The following is a 12,956-nucleotide window of genomic DNA, read 5'->3' as shown; positions in this document are numbered from 1 at the left end:
GCACAAAGCCCCAACCTTAGCCATTTGGAACACTTTCAGGATGAACTGGACAGACTTCAAAAAGACTTTTTGTCAAAAGAGCGAGGGCTGGTATAGCCGTAAACGAAGAAAGGGCCCATGCTTTTAAAAGTTAACGTCCAACTAGCACATGGCCAGGTTTCCAGATACTTAGACCATATACTAATCATCCATTTGATTATTTGTTTTTAGTTCAAGTTTCTTTTATTTTGGGAACAATCCTCACCCAATAGTGCACGTTTGCGGGCTCCGTTTTAATTTCCATATTTTTGGAATAGTAAATTTACACGTAACTGGTTTAATAAGTTTGAACAGTTCCTTGGTGACTCACATAACTTTTAGTTGTGAAGTTACACTTTTGGACAGCAGAGGTCTCCAAGCACTGCATCATTACATGTGAACTTAATTCACCCACTGACAGGAGAGCTCTGGAGAAGATCAATGGTCATGAGCTGCTCCATCAGAGCTTCTGCTGCTTTTCTAGGAATGCTGGAAGACAAACTTCATGCTGCTCGTACATGAACCTGCTGTGCCTGACAATTCAGACCTGTAGAGGCAAACACAACCAGAAGGTGGCTCACGACTCACTAAACCAAAAGCCAGAAACACTGGGATCAAGAAGTAAGACGTTTTTGAATAAGGGCAAATCCATACAGTTACACACCTGTGGGCAACATGGAGCAGCCAATTCACCTTCTGCATGGAGTACAAAAAAAACCAAACCTAGGTCCTGTTTACCAGCAATGTTCCCTCCTTAATTCAATTAATGTTAATTCCTCAATAACTGAAAGTTATCCAAGCTGTGAGACAGCAAAGTAGCCTTAAACCATGATGCTCCCATCACCATGCTTCACAGACATGATAAGGTTTTAAAGTTAGGGATTTTTTTGGGCTGCTCCCGATTTTAGGGGTTGCCATTGCAGATCAGTCTGGCCTGCATACCTGATTTGGCACATATTAATGCCAGATGCACTTTTTGACGCAACATCTCTTATTTTAATCAGATTTTGGGATCAGCGCTGAGAGCACCCTGACAAGTGCATGTCCCAATAAGTAGGCTATTTAGTTATTTCCCCCTCAGACACAGCCAATCATGTCTGTTTAAACACCTAACTGCTGATAGCACACCAAAATTATTAAAATAATAATCTCAGCACCTCAGACAAAACAGGTTTAAATACTGAAAAAAAACAATGTAGAGATGGCATGACTGTATACTTGATTTTATATCTAGCTAAAACATTTAATTAGAAAGAGTGTTTACATACTTTTGACAATGCTCTCACAATCAACAAAATGAATCTTATGCATACAGCAACAGTGCTAAATGGAAGAAGCACTTCCAGGAAGAGGCAAATAGCATTAGAAGTTAAAAGTCGTTCAATAGAAATGTGCATTAGCGCTAGAAATACGTCTCTGTTATAAACCACAACCGCAGAACGTCAAGGCAACGTTTCCTGTAATCTTATTATAAGGTGTGGATGGAGATCTGGCACAACACCAGTCTAATAGAAGACTAACTGAACCTGACAGCTCTCAGATCAGCGTGTCTTCATTTGTTCGTGCATTTAATACGCTGAAGGCACTTACAGTTATTCAGCAGTCAAGAAACGTAGAATATTACACGGTGACAAATAAAATCAAGCCTGAGAAGCAGAAAGTCCCACAGCTCATTCCGAGGCAATGGAGTGGCCTTCACAATCAGCGATTTGAGAACTGGAAGTCATTAAATCAAACTGCTGTGTTGGAGGGGTTGAGGACAAGCAGCCTCTGGAAATGAAAAAAATCTCCAGTATTTTCAACCTAATCTGTTTCTCCTAAATACTTCTGCATTTTTTCTTTTAAACTTTTATTGGATAAATTAAGTAATTAATCACATTCCAGGCTGAAAAAAAACCATGTCAAATAGATGAAAAGGAAATTTGTTGGTTTGCATGTTTGTGCCCTACCCCCCAAATTCTGGTCATGAGTGTGTCCCTATGGACAAGGCAGCGTCCACTAAGATTTGGTTTGATAAATATGGTGTAGGTACTCTAGTGAGCCTCCTACCCCCCTCCTTGCAGCTATAATAACCGCCTTTATTCCTGTGTCTGTGGGGAATTTAAAGTCATTTGTAGGGTCAGGCACTCATGCTGGATGAGAAGGTCTAGCTCTAATTTGGACTCAGTCATGATCCACTTAATCTGATGTACCTCTATGTCACTCCAAAGTGCTCCACTAATGCTCCAGAATCCAATTGCAGCATGCTTTACACCTCTCAATCTGACACCAAGCATTGTGCTTGGTGATGTAAGGCTTGCAAGCAGCTGCTGGGCAATGGAAACTCACGCCATAAAGCTTCTGCCAACAGTTTTTGTGTTAATGTTAATGCCAGAGGAAGTCTGGAACTCTGCAGTTATTGAGCCAGTAGAGGGTTGGCGACTTTTATACGCTATGTGCCTCAGAACTCCTGCTAAACCTGCTTTGTATCTATATGTGGTCTGTCAGTTTGTGGCTGGGTTACTGTGGTTCCTCAAACACTTCCACTTCTCAGTAATACCATTCACAGTTCATCGTGGAATATCTAGAAGAGAAGAAATTTCACAAACTGACTTGTTGTAATGACACAGAGACAAGACAGCATGTTAGTTTCACCATTGTTTAATCGAACAGTAAAACATTGTAAAGATGCCCAGCAGCAGGAGCACACCACAGTGTGTATACACAATGCTGGGTCCCAAGTATCCATCATCCAGAAACACAGTCATCAGATTCATAATCATTGTCACCATTATAATTAAACATCAACTCAATACATCCAGTAACCCACAACCATCCAGTAAAGAGGACTACCTCAAACGGACAATAGTCCTGCACCATACAAATCTGTAGAGGTCCAGATGCACAGTAACACATCCCACACATAATGCTGGGCACTGCCCAAACCCTTAAACATCAACACAACAAGCATCACACAATGTAAATATAAATAACTCAGAGGTCCGAGTTCAATACATGGAATGATAAATCAAAAAATTAGAAGCAAATGACCAAGCTGTGAATGCAGTGTAAGGGAATTCAATACAAAAATTTTAAATACCAAAGCTATTGAAAACAATGTTTAGTAACAATGTTGGAAATCTACCATAGGACTCTGAGCAGATCCTGCATGAAGAATTCCAACAATCACAGAACTATCTGTCAATGCTTTCTGTTGCAATAAAAATACTAAGACGTGTGTAGATCATCCACAGGGAATTCATACATGACCACATGACCACTTTCTCTGCCTTACTTTGCAAAATAAATGGCACAAAATTAACAAAACGCTCAATAAATAAAAAGCATTTAAAACTAGAAGATAAATACATACATTTCGTTTCAATTTCTTTAATATCATGTTGGCTCTGACTACAGTCTGCAGATTTTAAAGGAATGCTCCAGTGTTAACAGCATCTTTAGCATACATGCAATTATCACAATGTTTATTATTGATTCTTTTTAAAGAACAGCTTTATCCCGGTAAATCCATCATAGGGCATCATACACCTAGGGGCAATTTAGACCAGGCAAATCTTACTCTGCCATTTGGTAGGCTGGGGGAAGCCAAATGTTTACTCCTTAGACAGCGCATGACCACAAGGATCTAACCAATGCTTCCAGGTGCCATGTTGATGTACCACCATAGCACCCCAGAAACTGATTATATAAATTAGAAATGGAATTGTGCAAATACAGCAATTTTTTTAAGGGGGTGGGGGCTTCAAAAAGCACTGGAGTAAAATAAACAGCAGGCGGGCCACATTTTAATCAAGGTCATATTTTTACATACTTTACAATGTGCTGTGTTTCTTCAAGAGATTAACATTTAAAAAGAGGTCAAAGCAGTTCCACTTGAAGGTGGTTAGAAGTTTGTAACTGATGATTAAAACCCTTCATGAAGTTTCGAGACTGGCTTGAGTGTAATTACTGATACTACAGATGCGGTGGATAGAAATGAGGTCACAGGAATATTCTTTCAACCAAAAGATACAAAGTCACATGATCTCTAATTCATGAACTCCTTTTGTCCAGACCAGGGTCACATTTTTCTGTTGGGTACGGTACTTTCTGAGACACAATATTGTAGGAACTGGTTATTGGTGATATGGGAGAAAGACCACATACAAAGAACCATTAAAAGCTCCCATAAGTATTTGCACAAAAGGAGCTGCGTTTCATAATTGGGCCGTAGAGGATATCAGTATACCACATGTTTACACTGCAGTAGTGGTTCCAGCCCTTTAGGGCAAACTGAGAACATCTGAAAGTGCATTCAGGAGCAGGTGTAGTGTTCTTTAGAATTTAGTGCAGTGCTTTTATGACTCTAATGGCCAAACCCTTTAGGTATCTGCCCTCATTGAACCACAACAAATATTAGACAGAACTACAGTATTTACACTGAACAACATACAGGTTTTAAAAACGAAACATATTTGGCCCATTCGTTTTGCTTTCATTTTATCTTCATTCATAAGGAGAAAAAAAGACTAATAAAGTGACTTTGCAGATTTTGGGTAATTGCAAAATCAAACAACCACCGTGCACCATTTCTGCCTCATTAGATTACTTCAAGTAGACAGATGGCCCAGAATAGTAATCCTTTGCTCGTTTTAACATGCTGGTTTCCAGCAGGATGCTCAGGGAGAAAACACAGCGGTAAAGGAATGTACTAGGAAGCAAACACCAGTAGAATAAAAATATATGTGTATAAAAATAAAACACTAATGTTGATGGACAGGAAAAGTATAAGGTCACACGATCAATCACAATAAGTACAAAGGCATGTTGTGACAGCTGGTGACCAGAGGGAACGACACAGAGGTGTCAGGTCTCGTATAAAAATTCACCTCACGAACACTCACAAATTAGCACAATTTGACGGTCAGGTTGTGATTTACTGCTGGTGGACTGCAAAGTCAAGCTGGCAGACCCTCGTCGTCGAAAAATATCACCTGAGGAACAAATGGTGCCACTGTGAAATGAAGAAAAGGCTCAGGATCTCATCAGTCACGAGCGAACACAGGATAGAACAGAACCGGTGCTAAGAAACAGTAATATAGCGTAGCAGTACAGCAGTGGACAATCCACAAACACACCAAGCTGCTTGCACAGTGATTAATAGGTGATATTTCTTCACAGCACTGGCTGCAAACACAGAAACTCTCTCTTCAACAAAACGGGGTGAGGGAGAACGTGGCCTCTGGGGGCTGACATGACATGAGTTGGGGCATTGTATAAGAGCAGCAGAGTGAGCAAAAGGGCAAAATGACGTGATTGCAAATGACCAGCAACACTAAAAAAAGAAGCTCAGAGGTGTCTTCAAAATATGCAAGAACCTCCATTATTATTTCCTATCCATATTTTTGCTACAGGGGTCAAAACATTATGGTGCCATTAAGACCATTGAGTGAATATCCTACAGCACAAACATTGGGTGCATACTTATTCTGACTTCCTGACAAAAATACACTTATTTGTCTTTATAAGCTTGAAACATAGATGTATATATTTATTTATCCTATAGTCGCACAGTGTTGATCCGCAGTGGCTGCACGTTCTTCCCGTTGGCGTGACTCTGACCAGGGCTGAAATACGGAAACAGCTTGCCAGGGAACTTCTCTCGGTAGGTGTAGAGCCAGGACATGTCATCAGCATTATAGAAGACCAGCAAACCTTTCGGGTAATCTAGATACACTCCCACTTTCTCCAGCTTGCTTTTAACATTGAGACGGGTCCAGGGTTCAGTGCAGGCGCTGTACTGGTTGCCGTCATGCATCACGATGCAGTAGAAGCCGCGGCTCGGACTGATCTGGATGTTGCCCTTGCGACTGACCATTTCATTGGCCACGCCGATCATCCACTGGGTCTTCTCAGAGACCATCACTTCCCAGTAGTGAACGCCAGAGCAAAAGCCCTCTGCCCCCAGAACGGACACTTCTACGTCGAAGCGGCGAGGCGAGTCCTGAAGAGGTTGCGGGTGCAGGTTGCCGTACGCCACTATGGTGCAGTCGTCTGACAGGATGAGCCGCTGGTGGGCCGTCAGGGGGTCCAGCGTCAAGGCAGCGGGCACTGGGAGAAAATATAAAAAGTATTATTAGTATCCAAAACTACAATTATTATGCCTTATTTTTTTGAATGTGCTACCAACTATTCAATCAGTGGTATCTTGTTTGTTTTTTGCTATTTTTATTTATGCATTTTCTCCTTTTCTCCCAATTTAGCCTAGTTAATTTGTCTTCCGCTGCTGGAGACTCCGGTCGTGTCCGAGAAGGGTAATTTTGTCTGCCTCATACTCCCTCTGATGTGTGTGCAGTCCACCAATCTCTTCCTATTCGCCCATACTTTCTGTGAATTTGCGCAGGAGGCCAGTATTCACTCATGGAGAGCCACACCCTGATCTCTGGGCTCCTTTACTTTTTGTTCAAGCGTCTTGAGCTACTAACCAGGGTTTTTGAACATGTCGAAGACCACACACACTTTTAGGTTTGGTCTTTTCCAACCCGGCAGACTTAATGACCAATTTTTTCATCTGCTGCAGGCATTGCCAATTATGCCAGCTAGGGGGCGCCCAGCCTACCGATGGCAGTGCTGAGTTTTAAACTTGAAAAGTTTAGAATCCCAGCACTGGTGTGCTAACGAATTATCCCGCTGCGCCACCTGGGTGCCCCAAGCAGGGGTATCTTGCTGCTGCTGCAATGACATGTCTGCAGGCTGGTCAAGGCACCTGCACAGGTAGTGTTTGATCGTGGATGGCAGTGTGGCTCTCTGTACATGATATGTACACGAGGCTCTGTGAAACCGGCCTCCGGCAGGTGGAAAGCAGCAGATGATATCTACATATGTGTCACAGGGGGCACATGGGGGGTTGAAGCAGCAGGAAAAAAAGTTTCAATCATAACAAATTGGATATGATAAGATTGGGAAGGAAAAAAGAAAATTAATAAATGAACAGTTGGAAAAAAAACTATTAGAGCAGATTTGAAATGAAATGGCAGAAATGACTAAATGGCATGACTCAGATAGCTGTGCATGCACAGTTTGCTATTTGGCATTTCATGTGGACAAGAAAAATGTGGCTTTGCAAAATGAACTTTTGGACACACATCAGTGTTTTAAAATTTATCTGTTCATTTAATTTTATTTAATTTCCAAGAACCGCTTAATGCTGACCAGGATCCCTACAGGTTCAGTTTCACCTGGAAACACTGGGAATACCCTACACAGTAACACCAATCTATCACAGACATGGCCAATTATGTAGATGCTCAGCCAGCCAATAGCACTGCTGAAACTCAAAATAATTATATAACAACAACAACCATTATTGTTGTTATTTAACAATGTTTGTCCAATAAAAACTGCCAACCCATAAAACTAGGTTGCTAGGTCTTTGTTTTTCAAACCCAGAAAGTCAGACTGTCCCTATTATGACAAGTAAGGCTAAGAAAGGAATCGTGTCCTCTTTTTGAGTGGCTATTATCTGGCAACCCATAACAGATTGCTTCTGCTTTTGTACAAAACAAAATACAAAGTGGTTTAATAAAAAAAACAGAATTGACCCTTGGATTGGTACCCTGCTGTGTGCCTTACTTTTAAATGAGTATCTTTTGTGAACAGCATCCAGGAGGAAAGCTTTTCACCATCACTCATTTGTGCTCAGACAGCTTCTCAGCCCAGCCCGAAAAAGGCAAGATTATTCCTCCTGGCATACACCTCCATGGCACACTGTTTATAACACTCACAGTGATCGCTTTCATCTGACAAACTCCAGTTTGCTCGGATTCCATCTTTGTTTCTTTCTTAAATTCCAAGCATACATTAGTGGAAAGAGGGCTACTTTGTATGCTTAGCTAGCTGTTTCTCTATAACAATGCCCTCTGGGATTGATGCAGCAGGAGAGCACCATATGTGGGGAATTTTAAAAATGGTGAACTGGAGATTTGAACTGGAGCGTTTTAAAGGTGCATGCAAATAACTACAAAATAATGAATTTAATGGACCCCCAGCACATAACCACTTCCAAGATCCATTCTGTAAATGCATCATGAGCAGAATCAGGAGGAGAGCAGTAGATTCCTATAGTTAGGGATGCTGAGGGTAGCAGAGCTGATATGAGTTGCTGAGTGAGTAACGATAAATAAAAACAGACATGGCCTGAATGCCAAAGTGGAAAACAGAATGCAGTGCTGTCTGTTCAGCACGCCCAAACATGTGACAGCTCACCATCAAGCCAAGCGGAAAGTCAGCGCCAGGAGCCAGAGCAGAGCAAAGAGAAACTGTCACATTTTATACTGGCTATTTTATATACTGTATATCTCTCATGTAGGTGCTCACTACTGCTGAGATCCAGGGTTTGATTTCTGAAGGTTAAGAGCTAACATATGCTACATTCAAGGCCTTTGTAAAAGAACTATTCTGTATATAGAAAGATCACTAAATAGCTCAGTCTTCAGTTTTACAGCTACCAACTTGAAAGTTATACATGCTTTCTCCATGGCACGCCACTGTGTCTTTTTGAACTGTAGCTCATGCATTTTACAGGACAGCTGGACATATCTACTGGAGAGCACAGACTGCCCAAAATGTCGTATATACCCTGACTGACAGGGTAGAAAGGATCGTCTTCCTAACAGAAAAAGCAGGACCTATTATGCTCTCATAGACTCCAGACTTGTACTTTCATCCTTTAATAACAGTTCAGATGTTTGTGTTGTGATCTGTGTTAATTCAGTTAATATTTTTAGTTTTTAAGTTGTTTTCAAAATTTGTTTTTTGTTATTATTAGTGATTGTTATTGTTAGTTAAATATAAAGCTGAGAAGATGGAGGGAAGGGAAACTTCAGTCATGAAATCCCACTCATCTACCTGACCAACATGAGGTAGTTTATTACAAAGGGTTAGATGGTTACCAAATGTTAGCTATGTGCTAACTGTACCTATATAATTGAAAAAATCCCTTACTTAATTATCTGTTGGGCACCAAGCTAGTTTGTAAGGTAGCATGCCAGAATAAGGCACAAATGGCCACTAATGTGCCAACACTGAAATAGCACCAGTGGTGGTGGATTCATTTGTATGTGATTTAGGTAAAAGCCTATTGGTGTATATTCTGTATGTAGCTCTAAAGAAAGAAATATGCTTAATAACACCAAGAAAAATGTTTATTTTTACAAGTTTGGGTGATTTGGTGTTATGGCTTCCAAATCCCAGAACTCACTACAACAAAACATGGTGTAATTTGTTTTATATTCATTTCATTCATTACTTTCATTGTAAAGTGTCCTTGATGCTACATGAATCAAACAGTATTATTATTATTGTTGTTATTGTTATGAGCCAAGCTTTTTATTTTAATACATAATACTGACACTGAGCAATATTAAAATATTCCCAGCGAAACAATATCGCCTTGTTTTTCTCATTGTTCATAGATACGCACGCCTGTCAAGGCCGAAGAGAAAAATTTGTGAAACATTTCCATCCATCCTATTTATAGACTAGCACAAGCAGCCGAGCCGGGAGCTGGTACAGAATGGGATGTTGTTTCCATTCAATGACATTGGCAGTTTGCGCATCAGGTTGCCCATGAATATTTAATTCACACTTTCAAGCAGCATGCCGCACACATAGATCAAGATCTGGTAACAACCCACAGGTCCACAGTGGGGTGCAGAAAGTCACGGATAATGTGCTAAGGGCTAAAGAAAAAAAGAGAGAGAGCGAGAGAGAGAGAGAGAGAGAGAGAGAGAGAGAGAGAGAGAGAGAGAGACAGAGCACACTAATAATCCAGAAAAATCCATCTCAGTGCGGGATGATGGGAGCTGTGCCGTCATTACTGAGGTCTGCAGAGATGGATCTGAACTGATTGTTCCGTTTGGCATGCAGTGAAGGGAGGCTCAGCACATATTGAAAAAATGGTTAAAGAATAGGAGGCTCTGTTCTTCAGTTTTAAATAAATCTGTGTTATTGAGGTGGAGATGATAAAAAGGTCTAATATCAAATGTAGTAAGGCGACCTGGTCTGATCAATCTTGTATGAATAAATGGGTCCAGCTTCCTTGGAATCACTGAGCACAATGCAGTAACACACCCTGGACAGGATGCCAGTTCATTGCAGGGCCTCGGTCATCATGTCTGTATGTGGACGCTTGACTGGCTATTAGCACCAGCCCAAATTTCAATCATCAATAAAGTTTAAATCAAAATCAGTCATTTTTTTTGGGGAACTTTTCTAACCAGTTCTCCTTAAAGCTACATGCTGGCAACAAATTGTACATACAGTAACCTCCTTAAAGCAACATGCTGGATATATAGAACCGGTTCAGGACTGGTAGGATTTAGTAGAAACAGTCAGTTAATAATAAAAGCAGATCACAGATGCGAAAAAATGTATGCTTCAAAACAAACAAACAGTACCTGGAGATATATCCTGGAACAGAGACTTCCAGATTGTGTACTGTAACGGCCCCATATATTTAGATGTTGGGAAATCTTCATAGGTGAGGTTGGTTTCATGTATTTTGCCCTTTATTCTGTAGAAAAACAAGAAAATAATTGCTTTCAAGTTAAACATTATTAGTTTTTGTTTTGACTGTGTAATAGGACACACAAAACACTGACTGGTCATCTTGCAGGGATCAATAAAATGAATAAAAACACATTTAATAAAATGAATAAAAACACACAATTAATAAAAACACACATTTAATTAAAAAATATAAAAAAACAGGAGTTTGATGTCATCAAGTCTTTCTGCCTTATTAAATCAAAAACAGTGTAACGTAGTAAAGAGGGCAGTAATGTAGAACTGTAAGATGAACATAAACACTGAGCAGAATCAAGAGAGATTTTAAACAGTCAAACAATACAAGCACTAAATGAACATGCTAATCATAAAAAAGAAAAACAGTCAGTATATTAAAGCTCATCCTGACATCAGCAGTGTTATAAGATGAGCTGATTTCTGTCATTATACTGAAGGACGATTCAAAATCGGAACATTATTTTATAAATAATATAATAAAATAATAATATTACACACAGATCGTTATGATTTAAATAATGTCAATGCATAACGGCGATATTCTGTTTGAATTAGGACTGCAGCACTCACGGTCTGTATGAATATACTCACTGAACTTGTGTTTGTGCACTGACGAAAAGTGAGGGAGAGTTACAAACCAGCAGTCTGAGCTCTGAACTATTTACTGCATGTGTTAGAAAGATTTATACATCAGCTCTCAGTTCAAATTAAGTGTCGGCTACAGGAAATAAACCAAAATGTTCTTTTTAACTGGAACTATAATCAAACAATGACTCCTTTGTCAGTTATCAAACAGGTTAATCAACAAACATCCCTATGAAATATTTCCAGGGTAATCTTATTTTTCATTTTATTTTCATGTTTTACTACCTCTATATCCTGGTCAGGGTTGTGGTGGGTCTGGTTTCCCCAGAATTACTGGGCGGAATGCAGTAAAACACCTCAGACTATAATTAGTTCCAGCTATGTTAATAAGCGTAATAGTATAGACAGGTTGAGCATATAACATATCTATTTTTGTCATAGCGGCTCCAAAACCCCTTATCTGCATTAACTTGTCTCCAGCAACAGCAAAAGATTGTTAAAACACTGGATTTAAAATTTTAAATATCCTGACTTGCCTGGGTATCTTCCACCAGCAATACCTTCCTCGAATCACTTGCTCTCTGACCAGCATTTACAAGAAAAGGAGACAAGGCATTATAGACTGAAAAGCTATTGCATATTGAACCACTATTGAAAAGCCTTCCCCCCTCAGCTATTATCCCGTAAACTGCCTCATGCACTGTCTATCATCCTACCTTTCAGATGTTAGGGCCACCCCTTCCAGGAACTCGTGACGGCCGGTCTCGCTGAGCCTCTCCTGCAGGATCTGGATTCCCTCCGTTACGTCACGGAGCTGCTGGCTGTAGCGCTGTAGCTTTTGCTCGATGTCGGTCAACGTGTGAGCCGTATCTGCCTCAAGTTCCTCAAGCATACTCTTCTGTCTCTCACGCAGGAAGCGATGCAGTCGCTCGAATGCTTCACCGATCGTAGCTCTCAGGCTCTTAGCTGAGGACTGCAGAACAAAAGAGAAGCGAATCAGAAGAGCGAAATTATGAATGAGTCAGACATTCATTACTTGAATACTACTATCTCTTGAGTAAAGGTACGGCAATAAGTACCACATGAGTCATTTTAATTTTGAGTCAAATCCCGAAGACAATTTAATCAGATAATTTTTTACACTGACTGGCCAAAAAAAGCATTTTAATATTTCGCTGGACTGCACTGAGCTCCAATTAAGTCGTCGCTTCGATTGTTTATTTCTGTTGCATTCTTTTCAGGCCAAGATCTTGTATTGGAGACGGGAGTCAAAGCTCTCCATAAACTCTTCTCCACATGTATAATAGAACCTTTTTCTCCCTGAACCACTCTTTCAAAATCTAAAGCCAATAAATCTTGTAATTCTCGTCCCATAATCCGCCCATTTCATCAGAGAAAAAAAACCCCACTGACTCGACCAATTGCAGCAACCCCAGATCACACCACCTCCAAATGCTTGTACAGTGTGCACTGAGCATGATGGATGCATTGCTTCATGAGCTTCCCTTCGCATCTGACACGCCCATGGTTCTGGAATAGGGTAAATCTATACATATCAGACATTATGATTTCCCCCAGTGCTCCAGAGTCCATTTTTTATGTTGTCTAGAAGACTAAAGCCTCTTGTCCTCAATTATCCTTTGTAACAAGTGGTCTTCTGACCACACAGCTTTTAATTCCCAATCCTTCTAGTTTTCATCAAATTGTGCATGTAAAAATGCTCTTGCGCTTAAACAGCCATAAGTTCAGCTGCTTTTTAGAATTCTACCTCACCATGCGTTGTGATCTCT

At 40.3% G+C, this 12,956-nt stretch overlaps 1 protein-coding gene across 2 annotated transcripts in view; it reads right to left on the bottom strand.

Annotated features, from left to right (window-relative positions):
* Positions 1-2,642: 2,642 nt before the first annotated feature.
* The window catches only part of LOC134301979 (E3 ubiquitin-protein ligase TRIM62), a 29,312-nt gene continuing 18,998 nt past the window's right edge, over positions 2,643-12,956 (bottom strand). Inside the window, exons 4-7 of one of the 2 annotated variants that reach the window (XM_062986923.1) lie at positions 11,883-12,139; positions 11,703-11,747; positions 10,455-10,570; positions 2,643-6,108 (exon numbers count right to left, since the gene is read on the bottom strand). In XM_062986923.1, coding sequence (XP_062842993.1) covers positions 5,558-6,108; positions 10,455-10,570; positions 11,703-11,747; positions 11,883-12,139 — 969 coding nt within the window. In that variant the 3' untranslated portion in view covers positions 2,643-5,557. The remainder of the gene's footprint in view (positions 6,109-10,454; positions 10,571-11,702; positions 11,748-11,882; positions 12,140-12,956) is intronic. The other variant, XM_062986924.1, reaches the window with a different exon arrangement.

This window comes from Trichomycterus rosablanca, chromosome 24, assembly GCF_030014385.1.
Source record: "Trichomycterus rosablanca isolate fTriRos1 chromosome 24, fTriRos1.hap1, whole genome shotgun sequence".
In the NCBI taxonomy this organism is placed as follows: domain Eukaryota; kingdom Metazoa; phylum Chordata; class Actinopteri; order Siluriformes; family Trichomycteridae; genus Trichomycterus; species Trichomycterus rosablanca.
The sequence above is the reverse complement of the archived record's forward strand: the minus strand, read 5'-3'. Positions and strand labels throughout refer to the sequence as shown.